Source organism: Hypanus sabinus, chromosome 1, assembly GCF_030144855.1.
Source record: "Hypanus sabinus isolate sHypSab1 chromosome 1, sHypSab1.hap1, whole genome shotgun sequence".
NCBI lineage: Eukaryota > Metazoa > Chordata > Chondrichthyes > Myliobatiformes > Dasyatidae > Hypanus > Hypanus sabinus.
In genome coordinates this window covers 48,965,515-48,986,787 of record NC_082706.1, presented here as the reverse complement: position 1 = coordinate 48,986,787, position 21,273 = coordinate 48,965,515, and the positions used below count along the sequence as shown (strand labels likewise).

At 42.5% G+C, this 21,273-nt stretch overlaps 1 protein-coding gene and 1 long non-coding RNA gene across 3 annotated transcripts in view; one reads left to right on the top strand and one right to left on the bottom strand.

Annotated features, from left to right (window-relative positions):
* The window catches only part of LOC132393539 (carcinoembryonic antigen-related cell adhesion molecule 5-like), a 43,386-nt gene extending 25,986 nt beyond the window's left edge, over window positions 1-17,400 (top strand). The window contains exons 7-10 of one of the 2 annotated variants that reach the window (XM_059968935.1): window positions 968-1,243; window positions 2,941-3,201; window positions 14,962-15,069; window positions 16,107-17,400. In XM_059968935.1, coding sequence (XP_059824918.1) covers window positions 968-1,243; window positions 2,941-3,201; window positions 14,962-15,068 — 644 coding nt within the window. In that variant the 3' untranslated portion in view covers window position 15,069; window positions 16,107-17,400. The remainder of the gene's footprint in view (window positions 1-967; window positions 1,244-2,940; window positions 3,202-14,961; window positions 15,070-16,106) is intronic. The other variant, XM_059968924.1, reaches the window with a different exon arrangement.
* Window positions 16,808-21,273, bottom strand: part of LOC132393548 (uncharacterized) — a 45,820-nt gene continuing 41,354 nt past the window's right edge. The window contains exon 2 of the long non-coding RNA XR_009511933.1: window positions 16,808-17,825. This is a non-coding gene — a long non-coding RNA (uncharacterized LOC132393548). The remainder of the gene's footprint in view (window positions 17,826-21,273) is intronic.

Here is a 21,273-nt window from a genome sequence, read left to right as displayed (position 1 = left end):
GGGACTGGCTAGCCAGGTTGGGTCTTTGTTCTTTAGAATGTAGAAAAATACGACACTACGTCAGATAAGCCATTAGAATTATGAAAGGATTAGGTAAGACGCATAGTAACAGGCTTTTCCAAGGGCAAATTAGGCCAAAAATAGGGGCAAAGACTCAATATGCGAGGACAAAGATTTAAAAGTTTCCAGAAGAGCTAATTTTTCTCACAGAGTGGGTAGGGAATATATGGTATGCACCGTAAGAAAAAGTGGTTAAGGCATTTTTAATATACTATCGTTTCAAAAGCAGTTGGATAGCTAGATGAAGTTGCAAGGCTTAGAAGGATGTGGGCCAAAATTGACACGAGGTGGCCAGACGCCCTGCACGCTATGAGAAAAGTTTATTCCCCCTCTCTCTCTTTGGTGACTCTTTGTCATTTTCACTGCCAGAAGTGAAGGGAACAGCCGAGTCACTGAATATATTAAAGTCAACATCTTGGAGCATGGAAGTGGCAGGAGAGTAGTTACAAAGAGTAGATAACCAGGTCTCAACTGCCAAAACTCAAGGTGACAACAGTACTATCCTTTCTCATATTGCTTATGTTCTGTGGAAATCTATTCTCACTTCGATTAAATTTTTCTACAAAATATGTAAATATGTCTTAGAATAATAGAGGGCTATGGGTAACATTAAGTAAATTCTAAAGTAAGTGCATGTTCGGCACAGCATTGTGGGCTATAGGTTTTCTATGTTTCTATGTTAAATATCAACACTGGTCAGTCCCGATGGGAAACGTGGACATTTCCTTTTCACCCAAGACGCTGAGTCCTTGTGTCAGATTGATTATTTGCTCAAGCGTCCATCATCTGTAGTCTTGTGTATCTAACGCGTCACCGTTCGTCGCTCCGTATATTCACAGCAAAGTTAACTCGATAGCTTCATCAAATTCGCTAAAATTCTGATTTGGTTTTCTGTTTCTTTCCCAAGGCATTTCCGTACCCCAAATCACATCTAGTTCCGAGGAACCAATTGAGTACAACTCAAACGTGACCCTCACCTGTGACGTGTCTGGTCAACCAGTTTCCATTCGATGGAGCAAGAACGAGCACGCTGTCCCAGAAACCGAGAACGCAAGGCTTTCAGAGAGAAACAGAACCTTAACGATAAGAGAATTGAAGAGAAAAGACGCGGGGAACTACTCCTGTGAGGCGAAGGGTCTGCACGATTGGAAACAGAGCAAACTGTTCCAGCTGGTAGTTTATTGTAAGTTCCGAATAATCGGCTATTAGAGTTGTATGTTCTGCTCTTATTGTGGTTCACCCTGTTCCAAGGGTAAACGAGGTCGCAGTGCTAAACAACGAACGGACTTGTTGGGCGCGGTTTTCATTTCTATTGAAGCCACTCTGAACGATCTTTCTGGTGTTCGGAGCAAGCATTTGTGGCTCATTGAAAGGCGCCTGCAACATATTGACTGTAGGGTTCGTAACATCACGGCCATGGTCACGAAACAAGTCTTCCTATCCTGGACCAATAAAAATCAATTCTAAATTAACTGCAAAGCGTCCTCAGGTATTCTGCGATAATGAAAACTTATAAACGACATAACACAAATTTTCTGTTCCAAGCTTTTCCCCATTGGTGGGTTGATGTTTACAGGTGCTTTTCCCTCTCTCTCTCAGACGCATAACCGTTCGTTTCACATGCATCGCTTGAATTGTCGTACGATAATTACTGTACACAGTCCGGCGTTGCAAAATGCGCATTGTACAGCCGCAATGTGCCCTCTCGATCATGACATTGTGGTCAATTCATGCCACTCTTTCCCATGTTACACGGCCGTTATCTGCCGAAATCTATGACTTCCGGGTACCAGCTGATGCTCTTCTGTTCGATTAGGCCCTTTAATGTGAGATCTCAGCATGACATTCTGTCCTTAACAAGTACCTACGCGCTCATTAATTTCTGCTGCTATTTCTCCCTGTCAACAAATTGCCACATATTTGTCCTTCATAGAGAAATTATTTTACATTGTGCATTTCATAGAAGGAAATATTCCTTTTCTTTTTAACGGGTTAAAACGTACTGGGGCTTCGGCCATCAAAGGCAGCTCCCGGAGACTCCCTGTCCTGGGCCGAAGGTTGATCAGCCCTGTCGTTTCCGCTTCACACGTATTCATACGTCGCCTAGGCCAGGATCCTTACTATCCGAGGGATGACGCATTTGGAGCCTCAGTCAGCGTTACCGTAGTACCCGAGTTTTTAAAGGTAGAGGTTGCTAGTTCCTTGCACAATCCTCCTTATTTTGCAGTCGGGTTTTGCTAGCATCTATAGCTGAGTTTTAAAGATTTTCTGCAAGAATAAAGAATTCCCGGTCACTGCACGGGTCTCTGATTGTTGTGGACTCTGCTGGCAACGATACGGGTAATCCAATGTTGGGCAAATTAGTAGTATAGACATCAGATGACTCGTTTGTTGCTGAAAACATAGAGTACCTTTCAATTAATTGTGAACTGATTAATTAGATATGTTTAAACTGCGTTGTTGTTTTACGCTTTATTTTTAAGGATCGGGGTGTTTACTTAGTTCAACTGATGCTGGGGGGGGCGGTGGAATATAATCTGTTTTGGAATGTTATAGGAAACCTAGAGTGGCTCGATAGAAAGGCGTCCCTTTGCACCATTAGGTGAGAATGAGCTGCAATTAATCGAAAGATAATCTTAAAACAAGCACGAACATAATAGACCCAACTACATCCTTCTGTGTCGCAATTATATGAGGCATATGATACCGTGTTATGTTGAAATATTTTGTCCTGATTGAAACGTGAGTTATTTCGGTGGGCGCAATATCATCAAATCTATTTCCAGTCGATAGAATAGCATTTAAATTTCTCAGTTCCTTGCAAACTGGACTCATTTTCTTCTGAGTCCGCTAACTTATTAATATGTTGACCTGTTGCAGACGGACCAGATGATCTCCAGCTATTAGTTAGTCCCGATTCAGCATCTGAGAGTGGCTCAAACGTGACACTAACGTGCAATGCATCGTCCTTTCCATCTTCGGCATTTCAGTGGCTACTCAACGGAAACTCGCTAAAACACTACGAAGAGCAAATGGTGATCCTCAACCTTCACCAAAATAAAACAGGAAATTATACTTGCGAGGCTTTTAACAGCAAAACCGGACTCAGGAAATGGACATCGGTACTAGTTTCCTTGAGAGGTAAATGGAAAATGTTCTGAAAATTGTGAACTGAGTTCAATATATGCAGAAAATGCACATGTTGGCAAGGTACGGCGGAATAAGATAAGACTAGATTTCATTTACTGTATTGCATCTCAAGTCCTATATCAAGGTATTCACGCACAAAATGGTGGAGGAAATCAGCAGGTCAGGTAGCATCTAACAACCAACAGTACAGCCAACGTTTCGGGCCCAGACCCCTCACCAGGCCTGGGAAAAATAAAGACGAGGTCGGAGTGAGCGATGGGTTGGGGGGAGGGAGAATGGGAGGAAGAGGTGCAAGGTCATCGGTGAAACCGTGAGAGGGGAAGGGGTAAAGATGTTAGAAGTTGATTAGTTAAAGAAATAAATGCAGAAGAACGGGCGATCTGATAGGAGAGGGTAAAAGACCATAGAAGAGAGAGAAGGGGAGAAGCATCAGAAAGAGGTAATGGGCAGGTCCAGAGGTAAATTGAGTGAGGAAATGGAAATGGAGAGTGGTGAAGCAGATGGCGTTGGCAGTTACAGAAAGATCGAGATATAAATGTTCATGCCATCATGTAGGAGGTTACCCAGACAGAATACAAGGTGTTGCCCCTCCAACCTGAATGTGCCCTCATCGCGGCAGGAGAGGGGACCATGAACTGACACTACGGTATGGGAATGGGTAGAGGAATTGAAATAGACAATAGACAATAGACAATAGGTGCAGAAGTAGACCATTCGGCCCCTCGAGTCTGCACCGCCATTCTGAGATCATGGCTGATCATTCACTATCAATACCCAGTCCCTGCCTTGCCCCCATATCCCTTGATTCCCCTATCCATCAGATATCTATCCAGCTCCTTCTTGAAAGCATCCAGAGAATTGGCCTCCACCGTCTTCCGAGGCAGTGCATTCCACACCTCCACAACTCTCTGGGAGAAGAAGCTTTTCCTCAACTCTGTTTTAAATAATTGACCTCTTATTCTCAATCCATGCCCTCTGGTACTGGACTCTCCCAACATCTGGAACATATTTCCTGACTCAATCCTATCAAATCCTTTAATTATCTTAAACGTTTCAATCAGATCCCCTCTCAATCTCCTCAATTCCAGCGTGTACAAGCCCAATCTCTCCAATCTCTCTGCGTAAGACAGCCCCGCTATCCCAGGAATCAACCTAGTGAATCTACGCTGCACTTCCTCAATTGCCAGAATGTCCTTCCTTAAACCTGGAGACCAAAACTGTACACAATATTCCAGGTGTGGTCTCACCAGGGCCCTATATAAATGCAAAAGAACATCCTTGCTCTTGTATTCAATTCCCCTTGTAACAAAGGCCAACATTCCATTTGCCCTCTTCACTGCCTGTTGCACTTTCTCATTCACCTTCATTGACTGGTGAACTAGGACTCCTAGGTCTCTTTGCATTTCTCCCTTACCTAACTCGACACCGTTCAGACAATACTCTGCCCTCTTGTTCCAGCTTCCAAAGTGGATAACTTCACATTTATTCACATTGAATGACATCTGCCAAGTATCTGCCCACTCACTCAGCCTATCCAAGTCTCCCTGTATTCTCCTAACGTCCTCTTCGCATGTCACACTGCCACCCAGTTTAGTATCGTCAGCAAACTTGCTGATATAGTTTTCAATGCCCTCATCTAAATCATTGACATAAATCGTAAAGAGCTGTGGTCCCAATACAGAGCCCTGTGGAACCCCACTAGTCACCTCCAGCCAGTCTGAGAAACACCCATTCACTGCTACCCTTTGCTTTCTATCTGCCAACCAGTTTTCTATCCATGTTGAAACCCTGCCCCCAATGCCATGAGCTCTGATTTTACTCACCAATCTCCTATGTGGCACCTTATCGAATGCCTTCTGAAAATCTAGGTACACAACATCTACTGGCTTACCCTCGTCTAACATCCTTGTTACACCCTCAAAAAACTCCAACAGATTAGTCAAGCATGATTTGCCCTTGGTAAATCCATGCTGGCTCGGCCTAATCCCATTTCTACCATCTAGATGTGCCACTATTTCGTCCTTAATAATGGACTCAAGCATCTTCCCCACGACTGACGTTAGGCTAACAGGGCGATAGTTCTCCGTTTTCTCCTTCCCTCCCTTCTTGAAAAGTGGGACAACATTAGCCACTCTCCAATCTTCAGGAACTGATCCTGAATCTAAGGAACATTGGAAAATGATTACCAATGCATCCGCAATTTCCTGAGCTACCTCTTTTAGAACCCTCGGATGCAGACCATCTGGACCTGGGGATTTATTAGCCTTCAGTCCTACCAGTCTACTCATCACAGTTTCTTTCCTAATGTCAATCTGTCTCAATTCCTCTGATATCTTATGACCCTGGCCCATCCATACATCTGGGAGATTGCTTGTGTCCTCCCTGGTGAAAACAGATCTAAAGTATGCATTAAATTCTGTTGCCATTTCCCTGTTTCCCATAACAATTTCTCCCAATTCATTCTTCAAGGGGCCAACATTGTTCTTAACTATCTTCTTTCTCTTCACATAGCTAATAAAGCTTTTGCTATCCCCTTTTATATTCCTGGCTAGACTGAGCTCATACCTGATTTTTTCTCTCCGTATTGCTTTTTTAGTTAAGATCTGCTGTTCCTTAAAACTTTCCCAATCATCTGTATTCCCACTCATCTTAGCCCTGTCATACTTCTTTTTCTTTAATGCTATATAATCTCTGACTTCCTTTGTCAACCACTATGGCCCCTTCCCCCTCTTTGAATCCTTCCTTCTCATTGGAATGAACTGCATTTGCATCTTTTGTATTATGTCCAAGAATATCTGCCACTGCTGATCCACTGTCTTTCCTGCCAGGGCATCCGCCCATTTAACTTTGGCCAGCTCATCCCTCATGGCTCCGTAGTCTCCTTTATTTAATTGCAACACTGACACCTCTGATCTGTCCCCATCCCTCTCAAATTGTAGATAAAAACTTATCATGTTATGATCACTACTTCCTAATGGCTCCTTTACTTCAAGATCACTTATCAATTCCTGTTCATTACACATCACCAAGTCCAAAATAGCCTCGTTCCTGGTTGGCTCAAGCACAAGCTGTTCCAAAAATACATCCCTTAGACACTCCACAAACTCCCTATCCTGGGGTCCAGCACCTACCTGATTCTCCCAGTCCACCTGCATGTTGAAATCTCCCATAACGACTGCATTACCTTTAGCACATGCCAATGTTAACTCCCTAATCAACTTGTACCCAATATCCACGCTACTGTTTGGGGGCCTGTACACAACACCCATTAGGGTCTTTTTACCCTTACTGTTCCTCAGCTCAATCCACACAGACTCTACTTCCCCTGTTCCCAAGTCACCTCTTGCTAAGGACTGAATCTCATTCCTCACCAACAGGGCAACCCCACCCCCTCTTCCCATATTTCTGTCTCTACAGTAGCACGTATACCCTGGTACACTCAATTCCCAGGCCTGATCCCCTTGCAGCCATGTCTCCGTTATCTCAACAATATCGTAGTTCCCCATTTTCATCTGAGCTTCAAGCTCATCTGTCTTATTTCTGGCACTACGCGCATTCAAGTATAGAATTCTTAGCCCATTCCTCCTCTCTTTGCTTAAAACACTGTCTACTGTACCTAACCCAGCTCCTTGAACTTCCATCGGGCAAATTGCACCCTGAATTTTGATGACCTTCTCAAGATCACCCAAACCTTGTACACATTTAACCCCATGCACCTTCTGACCAACCCTCTGGATCTGGATCCCTGCCCCCTGCACATCTAGTTTAAACCCCCCCGAGCAGCACTGGCAAATACTCCTGCAAGAATGTTAGTACCCCTCCGGTTCAGATGTAGACCATCCCTTCGAAACAGATCCCTATGTCCCTGGAACAAAGACCAATTATCCAAAAACCTGAACCCTTCCTTCCTGCACCATGCTCTCAGCCTCGTATTAATGTGCATAATCATTCTATTCTTCGCCTCACTCGCACGTGGCACAGGTAGCAATCCCGAGATTGTCAAACTGGAGGTCCTGCCTTTCAGCTTCACTCCTAACTCCCTGAACTCTCTACGCAGGACCCCCTCACTCACCTTACCTACATCATTGGTCCCTACATGGACCACTACATCTGGGTTCATGCCCTCACTCTCAAGAATAGCCTGCACCCGATCTGAGATGTCCCGGACCCTGGCACCAGGGAGGCAACATACCATCCGAGACTCCCGATCTGCCCCACAAAATCTCCTATCTGCCCCCCTAACTATAGAGTCCCCTAAAACTATCTCTCTCTTCTCTTCCCTCCTCCCCTTTCTAGTTGAGGGTTCAACCTCTGTGCCAGAGGCAAGACCCCTACAACTGATTCCTGGTAGGTCATCCCCATCAACAGTATCCAGTACGGTATACTTATTGTTAATGGGAATGGCCGCAGGGGTGCTCTGCTCTCTCTGCCTGCTCCCCCTGCCGCTCTGGACTGTCACCCATCTGCTTATTTCTTGTTTTTTTGGGGTGACTACCTCCTGATAACTCCTATCTATCTCTGCCTCTGCCTCCCGAATGATCCGTAGTTCATCCAGCTCCTGCTCCAACTCCCTAACTCGGGCTGATAGGAGCTGCAGCTGGACGCACCTTTTGCAGGTGTGGTCATCAGGGACAACTGTGTTGACCCTGACTTCCCACATACTGCATACGGAGCACACCACTGCTCTGACCGTCTCCCCCATACCTGAACTGGATTAATAGAATAAGTCTAAAAAGCACCTAGCGACCTTACCTTCTTCCCCTCAGGGAGCAATCACACAAGCTTACCGAAGTCCCCTTACGCCGAATCCCCCTTAACCAAAGCCCAGGACTCTGCTTCCACGGACTCCCCCTTAGCCAAAGCCCAGGACTCTGCTTCCACGGACTCCCCCTTAGCCAAAACCCAGGACTCTGCTTCCACGGACTCCCACTTAGCCAAAGCCCAGGACTCTGCTTCCACGGACTCCCACTTAGCCAAAGCCCAGGACCCTGCTTCCACGGACTCCCACTTAGCCAAAGCCCAGGACTCTGCTTCCACGGACTCCGCTGCCCGCTCTGAAAAGAAGTCCTGCCTTTTAAAGTGCGCGCTCGACGCTGACGTCAATCGCCCCTGCGCAGTTCCCCCTCCTCCACAGGTATTGACCAGGTAGGCTTAAATCCTACCTACACGGTCGAATTCTCTGAGCTCCCAGCTGAATCACAAGCTGTAACTTGCTCCCGATTCAAAATGTAACTTGCTCCCGATTCAAAATGGATGGCTACTGGGAGATCCTGAATTTTCTCGCAGAGTGGTCTCTCAATCTATATATTAGCAATATATAGGAGGCACAGCAGTAGTATTGAATGCAGTAGATGACCCCAACAGACACAGGTTAAGTGTCGCCTCACGTTGAAGGACTGTTTCGTCCTGAATGGTAGGGAGGGAGGAGGAAAAGCAGCAGGTGTGGCATGTTCCACTTACAAGTGTAGGTGCCAGGAGGGAGATCGGTGAGGAGGGACAAATGGAAGAGTCATATAGGAAATGAAACCCTGAGGGAAACGGGAAGTTGTAGTGAGGGAAAGATGTCCCTGGATCCCGTTGGAGATGGCGGAAGTTACGGAAAATTATATGCGGGACGCGGAGGCTAGTGGAGTGATAGGTGAGGACAAAGGAACCCTCTCCCTGGTGGGTGGCGGGAGAATGGGGTGAGTGCAGACGGGTGCAAAATGGATGAGATGCGAGTGAGGGCAGCGTTAATTGTGGAGGAATGCAAGCCACTTTCTTTGCAGAAGGAGGACATTTCTTCAGTTTTGGAATCGAAAGCCACATCCTGAGAGCAGATGCGACAGAGACCGAGGAACTGAGAGAAGGCAATGGCATTTTTACATGTAACAGAGTATGAAGATGTATGGTCCAGGTAGAATCAGTGGGTTCTTCAAAGATATCAGTAGATAATCTATCTCCAGAAATAGAGAGCTCGAGAGAGAGAAGGGAGGTCTCGGAAGTGGACTAGTTAAATTTGAGGGCAGGGTGGAAATTTGAGGAAAACAGGATGAGATGCAGATGAGTTCGACGAGAGCATGGGTGCAGGAAGCAGCACTAATGAGGTCATCGAAGTAGCGTAGGAAAAGTTGGGGAGTGAGACTGTGGCTGACAAAAAAAAAAAAAAAGCTGGGACCCATGGAAGTGGCTTTGGCTATACCTTTTGTTTGAAAGAAGTGGAAGGGTCTGAAGGAGAAATTATTGAGAGTGAAGACCAGTTCTACAAGATGGATAAGAGTGGTGGCTCAGGGGAACAAGTTGTGTCTGTTGTCTAGAAAGGAGCGAAGAGCTCTATGCCCCTGCTGATAGGGGATGGAAGTGTATAGGGTCTGGACATCAATGCTAAAAATGAGACAATCTGGGACAGGAAACTTGATGTTATTGAAAAGATCCAAAGTGTGTGGTGTGTCCCGTATGTAAGTAAGAAGGGACTAAACCGGGAGGATAAAACAGAGTCAAATTGTGCAGATATAAATTCTGTTGGGCATGAATAAGAAAGAAGTACTGGGTCTACCTGGACATCAGTTAGAACAAATTAATGGAGAGTTTCAATGCATAAGTACAAGTATGTGTAGTTTCAAATCAAAATTTGTGAAGGCGTCACAGGAATAAAGAATCATGTAAGCAGCATTCATAGTAACAAATTAAACCTAAGTTATGGTATGCATATTTTAGAAGCAAACACATTAATGCAAAAATATAACTATTTTGGTGCAATGTGGTCACAGTGTTATAAGCTGCAGTGATTAAGGTTTTTTCGATGTTTCCACAACCAAATTCCTGAAGAAAAGTAACAGTTCTTGAGCCTACCTGTGTGGAACTTCAGGCTTCTTTCATTTTCCCGGTTTGTATCTACTAGAAGATGGAATGGTCTGGATGGTGGGGATATTTGATGAATGATGTTGCCTTCTTGAGGCAGTGCCTCCTGGAAAAACTACCGATGGTAAAAAGTGAGGTGCCCATGATGAATTGGGCAGATTATAATCTCAGAATATGATACAGTTGCTGTCACAGATGTAATTGACACCTAGCATTTGTCAGTGCCATAACAACTCGATGGCGTACAATGAATATTTGTGGTTCCAGTGACTACGGGGTTTAGATGGCATTCGTGTACATTTCCAAGCCAATATATCAGGTAGACAACATGGTTAAGAAGGCACTTGATACATAAGAGAAGACGCATTTATTAATGGGGTCACATCGGGTGCACTGTGTGCAGTCCTGGTCACAAATCTATCGGGAGAATTATGTTGAAGTGGTACCAGAATATGGCCATCATCATGTTGCATTCGATGAAACGTTTCAGCTCCTAAGAGAGACTGGATATGATAGCAGTTTGTTCCTTGGAGTTGAAAACGCGGTGGGGCAATTAACAGACGTAGACAAAATCACTAACGGCTCCTGATGGACCAAGAAAAGGTAATCGCTTCTTTTAGCAGAGATCTGAATAATCGTGAGAATGTGTTTACGACAAGAGATAGAAACAAGACAACTTGAGTTTTTTTTTTCATGTAGACATTATTTAAAATCTGTGTCTCACTGCATGAGTCGATGGAAGAAAAACTATACTCCAACCACTTTCTGGAGGTATTCACGCAATCACTTGTAATGTCATAGATAGAAGGCTACAATTGAATGCTAGATTATAGAATACGTAGGTTGTTTGTTGATAGTCGTCAGGGACATGGTGTTGTGATGAACCTGCTTCCATGCTGTACCATTTTATGTATAATACTGGATAAAATAGACTCCCCACACTACATTCTTTAAACTTTGCCTGCTGCCAATCATAACGAAGGTGTCACGACATACAATAATCAACTCCTTTCAACCAATACTACGTTAAATCCATCTCACCCTTCCTGCATTCCATTCAATTTCTTTATACGTTGACACCATTCAACCAGCACGCTTTTACCGATATGGGGGGAAGTTCGAGCACCCCACAAGCAACACAATATGTCATCATACAAAGTGATGCAGATGCTATGGTCAAAGCAACACGTACAACACGTTGGAGGAACTCAGTAGGTTGTCAGCATCCGTGGAAACGAGCAGTCAACGTTTTGGGCCGAGACGCTTCATGAGTACTGAAGAGGGAGGGAGCAGGGGCCCTATAAAGAAGGTGGGGGACAGGGTGAGAAGGAGAAGGCTGGTGGGTGTCAGGTTAAAAAACAATCAGAGGGAAAGATCAAGGGGTGGGGGAGAGGATAGGCAAGAAAGGTGAAGAAGGAATGCAAGGTGAAAACACTGTGTAGTAGAAGAAGGCAGAATTGTGAGAGAGGTGATAGGCAGCTGGATGAGGAGGCAGAGTGAAATGGGATGCGGGAAGGGAGATGGAGGGAATTACTGGAAGTTGGAGAATTCAATGTTCATGCCAAAGGGCTGGAGGCTACTCAGACGGTATATGAATTGCTGCTCCTCCAACCTGAGTTTGGCCTCATCATGCCAATAGAGGAGGCCATGTATAGACCTATCCGAATGGGAATATGAAGCAGAGTTGAAGTGGGTGGCAACCGGGAGATCCTGTCTGTTGTGGAGGATGGAGCGGCAGTGTTTGACGAAGCAGCCCCCCAATCTGCGTTGGGTATCAACGATGTAGAGGAGGCTGCACAGGGAGCACCAGATGCAATAGATGACCCCAACAGACTCACAAATGCCTCACCTGGAAGGACTGTTTGGGGCCCTGTATGGTGGTCAGAGAGGAGGTGTAGGAACAGGTGTAGCAATTATGTATGCAGGGATATTTGCCAGGTGGGAGATCTGTGGAGAGGGACGTGTGGACCAGGAAGTCGTGGAGGGAATGGTCCCTGCAGAAAGCGGAGAGAGGTAGAGAGGGAACGATGTGCTTAGTGGTGGGGTCCTATTTAAGGTGGTAGAAGTTGCGGAGAATAATATGCTGGATCGTAGGCTAGTGGGGTGGTAGGTGAGGACAAGGGGAACTCGGTCCCTGTTGTGGTGACAGGAGGTTGGGGTAAGGGCTGAAGTGCGGGAAATGGAGAAGATGTGAATGAGGGCATCATTGATGATGGCAGAAAGGAAACCACGATTCTTAAAGAAAGAGGACATTTGAGAAGTCCTTGAATGGAAGGCCTCATCCTGGGAGCAGATGACGTTTTACTAATATTTTCCAAACTCATGACAGAGACAGAGGAACTGGGAATAGGGAATAGCATTTTTGCATTTGTCAGGGTGGGAAGAGGTATAGTCGAGGTAGTTATGAGTTAGTGGGTTTATAGAAGACATTAGTGGACAGTCTGTCTCCAGAGATAGAGACTGAGAGATCAAGAAAGGGAAGCTAAGTATTCGAGGTGGACCACGTGAATTTGAGGGCTGGGTGGAAGTTAAAGGCAAAGTCGATGAAATTGACGAGCTCAGCATGGGTGCAGGAAGCAGCACCAATGTAGTCGTCCATGTAGTAACCATTCCGGATACACTCTGCCTCCTCTTCTAGCTGCCTATCACTTCTCTCATGATTCTGCCTTCTTCTACTACAGTGTTTTCACCTTACATTCCTTCTTCACCTTTCCTATCTATCCCTTCCCTGCCAACCTTCCCCCATCCCTTGATCGTTCCTCTGATTAGTTTTTAACCTGACACTCACCAACCTTCTCCTTCCCACCCTCTTTAAATGGCTCCTGCTCCCTCCCTCTTCAGTCCTGACAAAGGGTCTTGGCCCAAAATGTTGACTGCTCGTTTCCACGGATGTTGCCCGACCTGCTGAGTTCCTCCAGTGTGTTGTGCGATATATCATGTCCAGTCTCTTCTCGGGACTGTAAGGTCTTGCTGATGGCTATCTGCTGTAACCACTCCAGTACAATACTCCCAATAGTGTTTCGACCAGGATTGTACACAGTGCTCCCGATGAGGCCGTATTCATATATTTCCATTTCCTTTTCTACATGATCCCGGCTACCGAACGCATGCACATAAAATAGCTTAACTGATTGTCTACCTGTGAAATTGGCTTGGAGTGCCAAGTGATTCGTCTGCATTATAGTTGAAGTTGATGGGTCATGGGGATAATGCGAAAACATGTTCTGTGTTGCCTTGAACTCGATTGCCAAAGTCGTTAGTCTTAAACGGTAGAGACATAAATTTTATGCTCCATACATGTTCCTAGGCTATTACATCCTTTAAGGCTAGAACATGGTAATAATTTTTGGCTGGTGTTGCATTAACAGTGTGATGTGTCCCCAAGTGATAGAAATAGCACTTGACAATTTATAGCTAAAACAAGATCAGTATTTTTAAACTATCATAAATAGGGTAATTTCTTGTTGAAGGCGACCTTGCATTCCTGTGCTGAACTCCACATAAATTTTTGAGGCCACTGCAGCTGGAGGCGCCGGCTTCACAAGTGCGTGGGTTAACACCTCGAAAATATCCTTATGGCTTTTCCACGTTCTCTCAAATTACACTGTGGATTTGCGCCAAGATCTCCAGTTTCTGGAGATCGACTGGCAGTTGAACTGGCTTCTGTAAATTGTATCCCCATCTAGGCAGATTCCAGAGCCAGACGGGTTCTGCTTCGCCCGTGGAAGAGAATAATTTGCTTTGCAATGTGGTGTTTTGGGTTGGTCTGTCCAGAACCAGAACGCAACAGACAGCCATGTAGTATGAATGAATATTATCTCCAGCCATGATAAAACACTCTTCTACCCTCAGTAAATTATTTTATCTAGGGGAATACAAGTATTGCTATGCCTATATAAACATACTGACATTAATTCTGAAAGGCTGGTTGGCACAAAATTGGTGGGATTGTTCCACACGGTTCAAATGTTTACTCGAAAGACTATATTTTTCTTTTTTTTTTACTGTGTGTTGTGCTCAGGATTTAGTGTTGGGAAGAATGATAGAACGAGAAACCTTGTCACTTTGAAAGCTCACTGCTCTCGAGACTGAAAACTCCTGGGCGTTAAAACCACACTGAGTACAGAGTTGTTGGTGTGGTCTGCTGATGCACATTTTTGGAAAATTCTATGGAATGAGTAACATGACAGAAGAGTTTAATATATAGTTTTGGTATCGTGGGCCACCATTCTAAACTATTTAATTGATAACAAAATGGTCATTACCTTCCATTTCCATTCTGTCATTTCTTCATCCAATTGCTAAACATGCTGGGTCATTTAGGACTTTGGTTTCAATCCTAGAATATGGCAACGTTGCTACTGAACCCAAACTTTTCATGCTAAAGTACGAACAGCAATTTTTTAGCTTGTTCAGTTATCTTCCTGTAATGCAACACAAATAAACCTGTTCCAGTAGGCATCTTGTGATGAAGAATACCGTCTGAGATCATGACACCCCTGGTAAAGGGTGGAAGGGACATGATCTGATGGACACAGATTGAAAGGAGGAGAGTGAGATATTTAGCAATCACGCAATAATGCATAGAGTCTGTTCTCAGTGGTAATGTCAGATAATGCAATATTACGTGGTGTGGAAATAAGAAAAAGGTCGAGTTGTTTTGCAAGATGGTTTATTTTCACTACAAAGGAATGATGTGGAAATATTTCAGAGACCAGAGAGATGAAACAATGAATTAGCCATTTTACTGTATGCGCGAGCAGCCACTCGACTTCTAAACCTTTTAAGTTTCATGATACAAGAAGTCAATTATTTTCACTAAATAGCAAAATATATTTGGTTGTTTCATACTTATAGAATGTTCAAACTATATCAATTGTCTCTTTTATTTCTTAATTTCTGAAAAATCAGATGATCTGCAGGATTACGGAAATAAGTCCTGGATCGCTGCTGCTGTTATTGGTGTTCTGGTCATCATTGCTCTCAGTGCCTGCGCATGCTTCAGAAACAGAAACTAAAGTAAGCCCCACTCTATTCACCTTCTCCCATCAGAACGTTACAGTTAAACTTATCCCGGCATGGAGTGGGATGACCAGAGTAATTAAAATTGGAAGATGAAGGTCTTGAACATCAATATTTTGAGGGAACAGGCATTTCCTTTGCAATATGGGAGGCTGGACATGAATTGTTGGTTGTGTACCTATTGCAATAGAATTTGTCAAAAACATCGACTGAAGATGGGATGCATGCTTGGGCTGATTGGTCCCAGTGGCTAGTGTGGATGTCCTATGTCCCAAGTAGGTGTTAGAATCATTATAGTCACAGAGACATGCAACACTTGGCCCATGCCGACTGGGATGCCAAAATGAGCTAGTTCCATTTGTCTGCATTAAGACTATATCCCTATAATCATTCCCTATCCAGATCCCATCCATCTGTATTTTAAACTCTGTAACTGTACCTACCCCTCCCCATTCCTCTAACAGCACCTGACATTTATTGACTCTCTTTGTGTGAGAAGCTGGATGTCATGTCCCTTTCCGATCATTCTCTTCCCACATGAAATTCATGCCAGCTGACTATCGGCTCTTTTATCCTTTGGAAAATGATCTTGACTAATCATGGTACCTATTTGTCTCACGAGTTCCTACACCTCGATATGCTCACATCAGGGCATCCAGTGCTCCGGGGGGAAAATGATCCAGCCTATCCAATCTTTCCTTTGAACCTAAGCCTACCAATCCCGGCAATATTCTCATGAATCCTTTGTGTACCTGTTTGAGCTAAATAGCATCCTCTCCATAGCAGGCTGGCTATGACTACACACAGTACTCAAATGTGGAGTATGAATGTCTTGTATAGCTGCAGCATAACATCCCAACTTAAAATCCTGACTGATAAACCAAGTGTGCTAAATACATTTTTCCACACTACCCACTTTCAAAGTGCTACATCTCCACATTCAATATGTGAGAACAAATTTAACAGTTGACATCATAAAGTCTCTTACGATCTCCGGGCTGTCTTCGAACTAATGTTCTTCTCTTTATATCAAGCAGATGGAGAGGGTGTGGACAGAAGATTATTGCACACCAAATCTATCTATTAAACACCACAAGAAATGAAAAGAGAAATATGCTGGAAATTGTTACCCTGGTTGTCTGTCTCCTGCTGAAATCGTACAGTCAAAAGTCGCTTTCGATTTGAGAAATTTGTGTTGATACCATGTGATGGGGCTGGTACAAAATGGATTCTGGCTTGCCTTTATTAACCTGATTATGCAACAATTGCATCGTAGGGTTATTTGAAAAAGGGCAGGTCTGCTGTAATGACAGGCTCTTTAATATTTTTATTAAAGTTGTATCTTTCTTTGTACCAACTGAATACATTGAAGTTCTCTCTTCCTGCTGCCTCAAAGCAAACATGCTGGGACACTATTGGATTTAGAAGGTTTACGGGTATCCTCTTTTTGGCAGCCCAGGCCTTGCTCCTAATTCTTTTGGATAACACGGACTTACTTGCTTAGACTTAAACATAATGTGCTGCTTTCTGATATTAAAGTGCTTTATTTGTAAATAATGCAGTCTATGATTTCAAATCAATATAGAAGCAAAAGCCTGGTTATATTCCACAAGTTTACTTGCCCCTCCTTGTGGTGTCCGAGGAATCATTAGATAAAACATACCATTGTTATTGTAATGCTTATGCTATTTTTTTTCATCCTGTTCTGCAAATGACAACAATGTAGTGGTGAGGATTGAGACTAAAGATTCAGATTTATTTGTTAGTTGTATTGAAACATACAGTTAAATGCTTTGTTTGAGTTAATAACTAACACACCCAATAATGTGTTGGGAGCAGCCAGCAAATATCGCCACACACTCCAGCACCAACAAAAAATGCCCACAACGCTTGCCAAAACACAGAACATAGCAAGCGATGAAACAAAAACATCAGAAGATGTTCCTACTTTGCTCGCAGACTTCTCAAGTAACCCCCTCTTTCAAGTGGCGCTGGCATGTTCTCAATCTATTAGCTCCACCATTCTCAAGTCCGCATTATTGTCATTTAACTATATGCGTGTATATAACGCACATAGAAGTGGGACAATGTTTCTCTGAACCATGGTGTATTTCACCAATCTGTTGGTTATATCTTTACGGTCGCGTTCAATTTAATTTTGCACTAATCCATATTGCACTGCTGTATTCTACATGTCTATTGTTTTGCACTTTCCTATATATTTGCTATATTTATGTATCATGAATGCCGGTGACTCTGTGTGTTTCAGAAACACAAGGAATTTCATTCCACCATGTTGCAAATGATAATAAACCAATCTGAGTCTAATGGCAAAATCAGAAATGATATTTAAGAAAAATGGACAAAAACAGAATAACGGTCAGTATCCAAACCCCCATCCTCCACAGTTCAGATCTGTCTGTTTCAATGACACTGTGTCTGCGATGGGGTTGTAAATGCTGTGTGACTTGATATTGCCATTTGCTGCTTGCTGAATTTTCTGTTAATTTATTTAGAAGAAACAGCACAGAGGACAGGCAAATGTTCCGTAAGTCACAAGGGAAGGATCTATGTTAGAATCGTCTTGAATGGATTACAGTCGTTACAAACAGCCTCTCTCCCGGCTACTTTGGGAAATGTCTGTATTCCAGGTAACACAATGAATAGCCATGAAGTTAGACTTTAATCTTCCTTTGGCATCCTCCAACAGAATGTTTAATCAGAGCAGATATGAAACACGATTCGTTGAATGTCTGGAATAAGAATTAGAATCTCAGTCAGGTGAATATCACTGGCATTTGAGTGAAATTTGTTAACTTAGCAACAGCAGATCAATGCAATACATGATAAATACAGAAAAAATATCAATTACAGTAAGTATATTAAATAGTTGAATTTAAAAAATAGTGCAAGAACAGAAATAATAAGAAGTGAAGTAGTGTTCATGGTAGTGATCGTAAAGATGGAGGAATAGCCATTTTCAGAAGAGAGAATTTAAACGTGAGACTGCTTAGAAAAGAAGATCAATCGAGTCTTAGTGATGACGTCTGTGTAAGAATTGAAAACTGTAAGTATAAATGAGTAACTGGGTGTATGTCATAGATTGCCTTATGTTGTTAGTAATTTTAATAATAAATTCAATGAGAATATTAAAAAAACAAGTTCTGTGGGTGATGTTACAGTTATGGGTGACTTTAATTTCCAAAATATTGAGTGGGAGAACCCAGTGATTAATGGGTTACAGGAAAGTGAATTTATTGAGTTGTTCATTGTTATGCTTGACCCAGTATGTTAATGTACCAAAAGATGGGAGGCCTCTCTGGATATCAGTATCAGCATAGAATTTAGGGTATGAAAGTTGTGGAGCTTTTAGGAACAAGTAAACATAACAATTAGTCCCAGAGTTTTTTTTTGGGTGGGTGGAGTATATCAATAAAAACAAAAGCATTAAGTCGAATTCCAGAAAGGCAAAGTCTCTACAAGTGCAGCAGAGCATTCAAAAAGTAAACTGGAAGATACTGCTTGACGCTGAGTCAGTTGAGGAACAATTGAGATGACTTCAAGAGGTAAAACATGCAGTGCAGGAAACGTTCATGCTCAAGGTCAAGAGAAGCAATGAAAAGAATGGATGAATAAAGATATACATAAAAATGAGGTTCTGCTTCAGCTGAAAAGGCTGGAAGTTATTAACTCTCCAGAGCCAGACAACATATATTCAAGGGTACTTAAAGAGGTGTTTGATTATATATACAAACCCCTAACATGTATTTTTCAAAAGTCATTGAAGACCGATGAAATTCCTAAGGGCTGGACATGGGCTAACTTTGTCCCAGTATATTACAAGGGTGACCACACTGACCCTGATAACTGTACATCAATAAGATTAACGTATATTGCTGGCAAGAAAATAATAAAGAATGAGATGGAAAAGCAGCTGAAAAGAACATGCATGCTGCTTAGAAAATAAATAATGCTTTACTAATATGCTGGAATTCTAGGAAGAGGCAACTGAAATTTATGATAACAATAGAATGGTTGATATAATTTGCTTGGACTTTCTGATGGCTTTTGATAAATATTCCTTTCTTTTTCAATCTTTTTATTGAATTTTTCAAAAACAGATACATAACGATCATAGCAGTACAAAGGGAGTGAGATTACATTGTTGGCAGTAGGTAACCCTAAATAATAGACCTCCACACGAGGTTAATAATCAAATTACAGAGGTAGGGATTAAGTTTTGCAAATTGGTCAAAGCCAGAAAACGAGTTATGGTAAGAGGATAGCCTTCACATCTGGAACATTTAGAAGTGGGACTCCACAGGGATCGGTTTTGTGGCCTCGGCTGTTGTTAACTTGCATCAATGATTTTGACAAGTGCCTAACAGATATACTAGTAAAGTTTGCTGATGACACAAAACTAGGGTTGGTAACATGCTGGCAGCAGGATCAATACAGTTAGATCTAAAACAAATTTTGATGTGGGCAGATAAATGGCAGATGAAACTTAATGTAAATAAATGTAAAGGAATACAAGTAATAAGAAGAAATATTAGATACAAGTATACAATGCGGGTCTTCAGTTAGAAAGTACATGGTTTGAAAGAGATTGCAGCATCCTGGTTGACTCATAATCACTATCAAAATAATGCACAGAAGCGATTCGGATGACTAATAGAGTGTTGGGCTATATAATGTGCTCACTGGAGTACAATTCCAGAGACTTTCTGCTTAAGCAGTACAATGTGCTTATGAGGTCACACCTTGAAAACTGTGTACAATTTTGGTCTTCATATTGTGAAGCCTAAGTAGATACAGAATGACAGAAGACATAATAGAACTGCTCAAAATCATTAACGGTATAAGTAGATGCTAGATGATATTTCAAAACTAATCCTTCATCACGGACACAGAGCCATGGTTGCAGATTAGTTAAGGGGAGATTTGAGACGAATGTCAGGAAGCATTTATTACCGAGTGGATTGAGAAACTACTGCATGTAATTGTGCAGTTGAGTGGAGTACATTAGAGACTTCCAAGTCTAAACAGAATAGCTATTTCAACACATTACGTGAACAGGAATTTGGCAAGATTTGTTAGACTGCATAGCCCGTTCTTGTCAAAATCTTTTTACTGTTCTAACATACAGAAATCAATGAGTGAAAAACATCAGAAATCTGCTGAATTAAAAGAGGAAAATGAATGGCAATGGAACATGAATAATATTGTCCAAATAGTAATATATATATATATAACTGGCATTATCCCAAAATCACTACAAACTAACTTTAAACATTTAAGCCTACACAAATCTCCAGAAAGCCACTGGTAAACACCACTATAGGATCTGAAAATTCTGATAAATTGAGAAATGAGTATGGTTGCCTGTGCCGATACCCAAGTTTTACAAACTTGAGCAGAAAAATAATAATAATAATATTGCTCATAAAGCTTAGCAGATCGCTATAGGAACCAAAGATTCCTATAACTTGAGAAATGAGTGTGTTTGCCTGTGTTTTTACCCTAGATTTTACAAGCGTGAGTGGAAAAAAAAACAGTAAGGTTGGCAGATCAGTCAGCATTTCCACGGGTACTGCCTTACATGCTAAAACTTTACAGTGTCTTCTGGATTACTTCCAGACTCCTCGAATCTGCAATTTTTTTTTGGAATGGGAAAATTGAGAAAACAAAATAGCTTAAAACCTCAGATCCATTTTTTTACTTCAGTTAGAGACTACATTGAATTTGGCTCATGCTTATTATCAATAAACTGTAATGCTCATCACAGTCTTAAAAAAGAAAGGAAGTATGGTTAAAGATTGACGGGAGGAAAGTTTCTAAATTTGCTTACAAAATCTCATCTAATGGACACAGCAAAGAAAGCGCATTGGGAAAGTTAACTAATGAGCCTTGAGAATTTCCCCATGATTGTGATTATACACTCAGTGGCAGTGGAGAATTTTGTCTGATAGATTTACTAACTTAAAAAAGAGGGATCCGTTTGGGAGTGATAACTCAATCTGAGCTCTGTGGTCATAATTCCCTTTTATAATATTATGCTTCCAATTGAAAATTGTTGTTTTGTATGATCCCTCCCTTCATGAAACATGACGGGATTTTCTTCAGCATCACGGATTCCCCTAATGGCACTCCATGTCTCCAATATCTCCGATTCTGCTTTGCTAACCATGTTCTTTCCAA